The sequence below is a fragment of the Pseudorca crassidens genome, chromosome 19 (genome assembly GCF_039906515.1).
Source record: "Pseudorca crassidens isolate mPseCra1 chromosome 19, mPseCra1.hap1, whole genome shotgun sequence".
Classification (NCBI taxonomy): domain Eukaryota; kingdom Metazoa; phylum Chordata; class Mammalia; order Artiodactyla; family Delphinidae; genus Pseudorca; species Pseudorca crassidens.
The window spans coordinates 9,578,851-9,588,190 of NC_090314.1; the positions used below are offsets into that span (position 1 = coordinate 9,578,851).

Sequence of the window (9,340 nt, forward strand, 5' to 3'; positions counted from 1 at the left end):
TCTCTCCCCCCAACAGGTGTGTGACAGTCCCCCTTCTCTTCTGGCCACCCCTCCCCCATTTGGCCACAGCATCCTCCTTCCTGCTGCCCCACAAAATCCTCACATCTACTCAGTTTACCCTGAGACCCAAACTCCCCCGATGTGAGGCATACTCACAGCCAAGCCTTGCTCTTGAGAACAGAGGGCTCCCTGGGCTGCTAAGCTCCCTGCTCTTCTACAGAACACATCTTCCATGGATTCTGTCTCTACATGGCTTTGTGTCCTTGACCCTGTCACTAGATCGCTTAGGATCTCAGACTGCTGACTATAAAACTAGACCAGACCCAGTGCCCCCTAAAGCCCCTTCTGTTTCCGAGACCATGATTCGATGTGTTTTCTCCACAGCTCTCTCCCCCGGTCCTCTCTGTGCCCATTCTGTGTCCTGTGTGAAGGTTCAGGGTCATACAGGTGTTCTGTTGCTTCTCCCCATGCATCTTCAGGTGAGGCCACACACCTGGGTCTTGTCCACACCTTCCCCGAAAGGTTTCACTGTACTTGTTCTCTCCTATATGAATGTCATGAATGAATCACCAATCCCCAAATTCCCTGGCAAATGCCTGTGCTATCAGACAGAGCCTGTGAAAACAGCCTAGATCAGGCCTGTCCTTTGCAGAAGAGATTTCCGACTTAACCATGCAGATTGCGGAAATGAGCACGAATCTTCAGGAAGTGGAGAAGACCAAGAAGCAAGTGGAAAGAAAAGTCAGACCTCCAGGCTGCCCTAGAAGAGGTGCAGGCAAGTGTCTGGGATGTGAAGGAGGGCGGGGCACTGAGGAAGGGGACTAGACCACCCCCAGGGGCCCTTCCTGCAGGAGGCACTGGGGCTCCAATGGGAAGAATCCAGCCCCACCCCCGCCGGGGGGGGGGGACCAGCTGCTCTCTGCTGCTTCGTCTCCTGGGTGTCCTCTAGTCCATCATATTTCTCCTACTGAATAAATAAACTTGTTCATTATGTCCTCAACGTCTTCCTCTCAGAAAGCAAGAACTCAATCACCAAACATCCTGAGAGCCAGCTCAGAATGCCTTAGTTTAAACAGAGAGTTATACACAGTCATCTTTGGCTGTTGGGAATTCTGTGTGGTCCAAAGAGTGCAGTATCCTGATGTAATCATCAGTTGTGGCCAGTGAGGGGTTTGGGGCTTTGCGCTGTCTCTTTACTTTTGTGACAGTCCCTCCAAAAGGAATTTTGTTTTTCGTTAAAGTTAATTCAACTTACTTTGAGATCAAAGTACTTACTTTGAGATCTTAAGACATTCTAGGGAAATCTGCACTATGCAGGATAACAGGAGAGCAATTCCTCTGTCTTTCTCTGTCTTTTTTGAGAAGAGGTTGGCTCCTGACTTATGGTCACTATTTAAAAAGACTCAGTAATCAAAATTTTTACTAATTGAAAACGATGCTCTGTCCTCCTCAAGACATAAGATTGTTAACAACAAAGCTTCAGTTCTAGTTTCATTACTAGTAACAACTTGGAAGCAAACTGTTTGACCTTTTTGAGTACTGTTCTATTTATTTGTAAAATGAGTCTAATAATACCCATTTTATCATAATGCGGATGAAAAACCTCATTCGAGAAGGTGGCTGCCCCCGGCAATCCCAAGCACTCCTTGACTTTTATCAGGGTTCCTTGGAGCACGAAGAGAGCAAGATTTTGCGTGTCCAGCTAGAGTTGAACCAGGTGAAATCTGAGCCTGAGATCACTGAGAAGGATGGAGAAATCGAGCAGCTGAAAAGAAACAGCCAGCGGGCAGCAGAGGCCATGCAGAGCGTGCTGGACGCTGAGATCCGGAGCCGGAATGATGCTCTGAGGCTGAAGAAGAAGATGGAGGGGGACCTCAGTGAGATGGAGATTCAGCTGCGTCACTCCGACCGCCAGGTGGCACAGACCCAGAAACACCTGTGCTCAGTCCGGAGCCAGCTCAAGGTGAGTGCACGGCCCCTGGAGGACCTGGCGGGACCTCAGCCTGCCCTGGGCTCCGGTCTCACCCCTGGTTTCTCATGAAGGACTCCCAGCTGCATCTGGATGATGCCCTGAGGGGCAATGAGGACCTCACGGGGCAGCCGGCCATCGTGGAGCGCAGGAATGGCCTCTTGCCGGAGGAGCCGGAGGAGAGCAAGGTGGCCCTGGAGCAGACAGAGCGGACCCGTAAGCTGTCGGAGCAGGGGCTGCTGGCGGGCAGCGACCGCGTGCAGCTTCTTCACTCCCAGGTGTGTCCATCCTCACTCCACCCAGGGTCCACCCTTGAGGCAGGCAGGACCCAGGCTTGATGGAAAGGAGTTCCCACCACTCCTTCCAGGCTAGTGGTCAAGACAAACTTTCATTAGGCCTAGTTCTTGGAATAACTTTGTCTCTAGATGGACAGATTGCTAAGCTTTCTTTTATCTGAAGATAAAAGATCATGGGGAAATCGGAGCAAGGAATGACGAATTATTGCATAAAAGGGCTGGAAAAGGCTTCACAGAGGCAGTAACATATAAGCTGCAAGCTTAGAAAATTAGGATTGTCTTTTGAAATAATTACTTTTAGGAAAGTTGAAGAATTCCTTGTTTCATTTTTTACTTTTTTGGACCACACCACATGGCATAGGGGATCTTAGTTCCCCAACCAGGGATCGAACCCGCGCCCTGCGCGGTGGAAACACAAAGCCCTAATCACTGGACCGCCAGGGAATTCCCCCAAAATTCCTTGCTTTAAAAACTATTTTTTGAATTAGCCAAAAAAAATAGAAAAATACCAACCATATTGTTAGCATTTTGGGATCTCTTATTCTAGGCTCTTGTTTCTATACAAATATGATATTTTTTGTAAACGTGATCAATCCTTTTGCAACTTTTTTTCATTTAACAACGTGTTGTGAACATATTTCTATATTTTAGGGGTTTTTGGGGGTGTTTTTGGTTTTTGTTTTGCGGTACGTGGGCCTCTCACTGCTGTGGCCTCTCCCGTTGTGGAGCACAGGCTCCGGACGCACAGGCTCAGCGGCCACGGCTCATGGGCCCAGGCGCTCCGCGGCATGTGGGATCTTCCCAGACCGGGGCACGAACCCGTGTCTCCCGCATCGGCAGGCGGACTCTCAACCACTGCGCCACCAGGGAAGCCCATATTTCTATATTTTAAAATAGTTTTCTACGATACAGTTTTTTAATGGCAGAAAAGCAGTCCACTTTAGTTGTGTATTATGACACTTTTATTTAATCAGTCTTCTATGGTTGGATATTTTTAGACTGTTCCCAATAAAAATTTTTATGATTAGAAGATTGTATGACAAACTTCTTCATAACTAAATTTTCACATATATCCATGATTACTATTTCCTTAATATTCCTGGAAGTATATATTCATGGTCAAAACAGCAAAGACATTTATGATATGTTGTAAACTGGTCTTTAAACAAAGTTGTCCCAACTTTTATTCCCATGGGGAAAATATGTGAGCGTGCTTAGCTATTATTTTTTTAATCTTCACCAATTTTATGGTTGAAAATGCCTCATTTAAAAATTCTTGTTTCTTTGATTACTAATGAGGTGGAACATTTTGTCGTATTTGTTGGCTACTTGTATTTCTTCTGGTGTGTCTTAGCTATTTGTACTTTTGCCCTTTTTTCTTAATGATTTGTCTTTTTTACATATTAAGGAAGGAAATATTTTTTCAGTAATGCACACTGCAAATGTTTTCTCGTTTGTCATCATCCTAACAACTCTATGTACAATGTTTTGATCATGAGAATTATTTTTCATTTCACAGTTATGTCCACCATTTCCTTGTTCCAGCACGTTTAACTAAATAATCTATCCTTCCTCAAATATTTGAATGTCCACATTTATCATTTACTCAGTTCTTTTCTGTACAATTCTCGGGCCTGTTTTGGGATAGCTGTCCTATCAAAAATGAAAGCGTCTTTTTCATTTTTTTCACCTGTGTGAAAAATAAGAAATGGAACGTTCTCGAGATTGACTTCTTTCCCCACCCAACCCTCTCCCTTCCAATCGTTGTACGTGTCCAAAGGTAGCCCGAACCTCTTCTCTAATTTTTCTTGTAGAACACGTGCCTGATAAATAGCAAGAAAAAACTGGAAGCTGACATAGCCCAATGCCAGGCAGAGGTGGAGAACTCTATCCAGGAGTCCAAAAATGCAGAGGAGAAGGCCAGGAAGGCCATCACGGATGTGAGCTCCATTCTTTCTTATCAGAGATGCTGTCTGGAGATGAGAAAGGGGCTTCTAAGCCGGGACCTGCAAGTAGGTTTCCTCTCCTCACCCCTGCATTCAGTCAGTGGTGGCTTCCTGGAGAGACGGAAGGAGATGGAGCCTCAGCAGAGGCCAAGCGGGAGGGGAGCCATGCAGAATCAGCGGCGGCTGCGGGAAGGAGGAAAGCATCAGCATGCCTAGTACCAGCCTCACAGCATCCTCCGTGTGCCCGCATAGGAGGGGTGGGTGGCCCACTGATGCTCCTGTGGACTTAACCAGGCGGCCATGATGGCCGAGGAGCTGAAGAAGGGGCAGGACACCAGCGCCCACCTGGGGCGGATGAAGAAGAACCTGGAGCAGACGGTGAAGGACCTGCAGCACCGCCTGGACGAGGCTGAGCAGCTGGCCCTGAAGGGCGGGAAGAAGCAGATCCAGAAGCTGGAGGTGCGGGTAGAATGGCGGGAGAGGACTCTCACTCCCAGAGTGACACCAGTTCAGCCGCCCCTGGCAGAACCACAGTCCAGAAACTTAGGTGGCGGGGAATTGGGCACTGAGTCGACTGTAGGTTCAGTTTGAGGACCACTTGTGAAACTCCCTGTGAGCCAAATGTCCCCCCTACTTCTCCCTCTCTGGTCCCTACGCCCCAAGACACACACAAACCCATTTTTGAACGCGTATCCCTCGATACCTACAATATAAGGACGTTTCAAATGTTCACATTCTGTTTTTATACAGATTCAGATCTACATAAATGGAAGGGGAAACATACCTTACAATCATAAGATTACACATTTTGGTGCAATTTACATTTTGGACCAGGCTCCACTTTGATAAACAATGGCCCATCCTACATAAGATATGCAGTCTCCCTTGCCCTCCCATTCCGGGATCTCATTCCCTTCCCAGATTTCCTAATGTCGAAACACAACTTGCAATTCTGCTGCTTTCCTCAACTCCATCCTAAATGCAGGGTGACTGGCGTTTCCCCCAGGCTAACTCGCCAGCAAAGTGCGATCCACACACAGGACAGTCCTGATTTTTCTTTACCTGGGAGCGTAGTTTTTAGTTTCTTTGCTGGTGGTTCCCTTTGTTTCCTATACCCCTTGCTTTTCCCGTTAGACCCTGGATGGTTTATTTGTTTTTCTAAACAGGCTGCATTACCCATTTGCAGTTTGGAGAAGGGCTAGGAGGAAGAGGATGTTAAACTGTCTCTGCTGTCCCCCAGAGAAGGGGCACGAAAGAGGGAAAGAGGATGAAGGGGAGGAGAAGAGAGGGAAACAACTTCTCCCAGCAGGAAAGACCCGAACACATTCTTCATGCCAGCCTCCCAAGGATGTGGTCACCAGCACTTGTACACTTTAAATGTGAAACAATTTTTTGGCTAAAAACTACAAGGCTGTAGACACATGAGTAACAAAAGTAAACACCAGGGAAGTCAGAGCTCCCTCCAGAATTCTTTAAATGCTTATTTTTAATTATTCCCAGTCCTCTTCTATTAAAACAAACTTGGGCTTGTCCTTCACACGGACCCCTCCCTGGACGGAGGAATTAGATCCCATGCCACCCTCTTTGATACTTTGATTCCTGGGTTGGCAGGGAACCCTCCTCCAACCTCCCCTCTGTCGTGGTGAGGCACCTTGACTGTCCTCCAATCCCCAGCTGCCCAGTTATCTTAGCTCCATGAACCTTACAGAGGCCTAGAGAGAATTCCCAGGGAAGCTGATGGAAGACAGCTTCCCGGGGCGGTGGGTGGGGTCTTCTCTGGAACAGTGCCCAGAGCTGCCTGTTCCACTGGTAGATTTCAAGGTTGATCCAGTGGGTCTGCAGGCCCAGAGCCGCCCTCTCTGTGGCTACTGGGATGCCCAGGGATTGGCTGCCAGCTCCACCACTGGGCTCTCCCTGGATTGAGGAATCGGGCCCCAGGTGGTGACCTGCACTCTCAGTGGCTGTCCTGCCCCCTCACGACTTCAGGAAACGCAGACACAGCTATGAAATCAACAATACCTGTGTAGTGCTTTATCATCAAAAAATACTTCCACAGACTTTGTCTCATCTGATCCCCACATTCAAGGTGGTTTGGGCAGGAATTATCATCACCATTCTAAATACACGGAAACTCATACTCAGTGATGACAACGGGCTTACTTTGGATGGATCAGCTGGACGGGGGGCTGAAACACACCTTGGACTCTACCTGGCCCAGGTTCTCTCCATGACCCCTGCCACCTTCCTTGATCAGGAAGCCCTCACCGAGCTGCACGGCCCCAGGGGAGGCGTCACTTTTTTGCAAAGCCTGGTCCACTAGGCGAGGCGCGTGCACCCGGGGTGCTCCTGCCCAAAGACGGCGTCTCGTTGTCACTTGCACAAAGCCACGGCACGGACTAGTGGCGGCCTTGGGAACCACATGTGTTCCTGAGCCCTAGGAGGAGTCATCTGCGCAAAATATAAGTAGAGCATCTTGAGTTTACCCTAAAACAACCGGCACGTGAGTGGGTGAGAAAAGCCTGGGAGGCGTGACCTGACCTCTGTGCTCTCTTCTGGGAGCAGGAGTCACATAGCAGGCTAGAGGCTGAGCAGAAGAGGGGAGCCCAGGCCCTGAAGGGCGCGCACAGATACGAAAGGAAGGTCAAGGAAATGACTTACCAGGTAGGCAACGGCTCTCCTGCATCCCCTGGATCTGACCCAGCAGAAGCAGCGGGGGAGGGGGTCTGGGGCCCTGGCAACGACGCTGTGTTGGCAGGCCGAGGAGGGCCGCAAGAACATACTCAGGCTCCAGGACCTGGTGGACAAGCTGCAGGCCAAAGTGAAGGCTTCCAGGAAGCAGGCGGAGGAGGCCGTGAGCAGGGGGGTCCCGGGGAGTGCGGGGGGAGGCGCCCTGGCCCCGAGCAGGAGTCCGTCCCTGTTTCACAGCGCCCGCGGCAGCTGAGGCCTGAGTTTTCATTTGCAGGCTATAAACACAAGCTCAGGACGCCTGCCCTTTCCCTCCCCGGTCTGCATTATGCAAACCTGCCCCACCTCCCCCTCCCCTGGGCCTCCTGCCTCACTAGTCCTGGCCCCGCCCCTCCATCCCTTCCCTCTGCCTCAGCCCACCTGGCTTTAATCCCACCCACACTGGCTGACTCCACCCACCCCCAACTTACTCAGAATTCCCTGCCCAGTGAGCTAACCTTGAACACCTGGCCTTAATTCACATCATCACATCTCAGCCCTGGCCCTGGCTTCTACCACATCCATCCCTCCCTGGCCTCCCTAGCTCCCACCCTCCAGTTCACCCTTTTTGATCTGCCCTTGAGCAAACAGGTGAAACCAACAGTGAGGAAATAGTTTGGGCTGAAACCAACATTTCCCAAATATCTTCTGGGGCCACTAGGTCTGGAGGATGTTAATAGCAGGAAGTTGGGGCAGCAGGTGGGGGGAGGGGGAGGTATTTTACAGAAAAGAAATCGTTTGGGAAACTCTGGGTTACACAAAGTTGGACTGTGGGTGGCTTTACTTCAAGGATTTCTCAGATTTTGCAGGGAATACGGGATGGACTCCAGAGTGGAAAAGGCGTTCTAGATTGTAGCATCTCCCACCCTTTAGTGGACCTTGGCATCTTTGTATTGGAGGCAGAGCCTCCCACAGGACCAGTGTCCTGAGGAACAAAACCTGGGGGAGTCTGGCCTAGATAAATGACGGAGGGTGTGGCCTCTCCCCTGTCCTTTTTACTCCCCGCCCAAGAGCCTGGTGCTTCTGTGCTGACCTCTGGGAAGCAGATCTGAACTGGTTAAGGTGGGGGAGGATCAGTACAGTCGCAGCAGGACTGGCCAGGCTGGAGGGGCCCCAGGAGGCCACCCTCATCAGAAATGCTTGGATGGCTCTCAGACCCGTACAATGCCCGGGCTGCAGGCAGACAGTACGGGGAGCAGGCCCAGGCGGGGGCGGGGGGGGGCGGGGGCTGGCCCTTTGGTGTCTGACAGCTCCACATGCCTTGGGACACTTGGATTTCCTCCCAAGAGCTCCGGGGTTGGGGGGATGGCAGAGAGGCGGGGTGCAGGGGAACATGCAGGCATCCTGGGGGCAGCAGACCTGCGAGGTAACCAGGCAGTGCACACAGGCGCCAGGGGCATCGTCTTCACCGCTGCAGAGCTCAGCTTTCCCTCCTCTGCCGCCAGGGAATTGGGGGCCCAAGCTCTCCTGGTTCCACGGCTCCCCAGAGGCCACCAGGGACCGGGGGCCTCAGCGCCAGAGTGAGGGACTTCCTCAGCCTCCTGCCCCCTCCACCTTCCGTTCAGGAGGAGCAGGCCAACACACGGCTGTCCAGGTGCCGGAGGGTCCAGCGCAGGCTGGAGGAGGCCGAGGAACGGGCGGACATCGCCGAGTCCCAGGTCAACAAGCTGCGGGCCAAGAGCCGCGACATGGGGGCCCCAGTGAGAGCAGACTTCCTCCCCAGACGTCCTAGGACCCAGGACCAGGCAGCACCCAGGAGAGTTTGGAGGGTGCCTGTCAGTGCGCCTTCCCCGCTGCTGGTCGTGCAGCCACAAGACCCCGTGGTTCCAGGCTCACAGGAGCAGTGCAGGACCAGGGGCCAGACCACCCTATCATGCCCGCCACTCCCTGTTGCAAGAGGCGCTGCCCAAGAAGCCTCTGCTTTGGGGGGGATTCACCCCAACTCCGGGAGCTCGACTGGTTTGTTTTTACAACGCGCGAAGGGAGATAAAGCCACGCCTGAATATTTTCCTGAGGCTCCAGCTGCCCCCACTTGAAGACAGTGCCCAGCCTCACCTTTGGTTTGACTCATTTCCTGTGTACAATTCTTTTTCTCCCCCAGAAGATGGAAGAATGAGCCCTTCCCCCCCGTTGCCATGGGACACCTCGGGAAAACGGAGAGAAGGTGTGAGAAATAAATTCCCCGGACTACTCGGGTCCCTGGCTCTGCTGTGTTTATCATCACGGTCCATTCCTCCTCTGTGGGGTGGTTTGCAGATTCTTGCCAGGTCTGTTTATAAACTATAAAGAAAGTAAGGGACGTGAAAGCACACCCTCCTGGCCCTGAGAAGGAAAGGTGGAAATCCAACCATCTGGAGATATATCACCAGCTCCCCAGCAGTTAAAAATAAAAACCCTTTCAGATA

The 9,340-nt window shown here is 51.4% G+C and overlaps 1 protein-coding gene across 1 annotated transcript in view; it reads left to right on the forward strand.

The window, feature by feature from the left end:
* Positions 1–9,129, forward strand: part of LOC137212559 (myosin-13-like) — a 43,290-nt gene extending 34,161 nt beyond the window's left edge. Inside the window, 10 exon segments of the mRNA XM_067716057.1 lie at positions 653–734; positions 736–775; positions 1,661–1,963; positions 2,044–2,247; positions 4,080–4,205; positions 4,506–4,676; positions 6,774–6,872; positions 6,967–7,062; positions 8,501–8,635; positions 9,037–9,129. Of these exon segments, the coding sequence (XP_067572158.1) occupies positions 653–734; positions 736–775; positions 1,661–1,963; positions 2,044–2,247; positions 4,080–4,205; positions 4,506–4,676; positions 6,774–6,872; positions 6,967–7,062; positions 8,501–8,635; positions 9,037–9,051 (1,271 nt within the window). The 3' untranslated portion in view covers positions 9,052–9,129.
* The last annotated feature ends 211 nt before the right edge of the window (positions 9,130–9,340 follow it).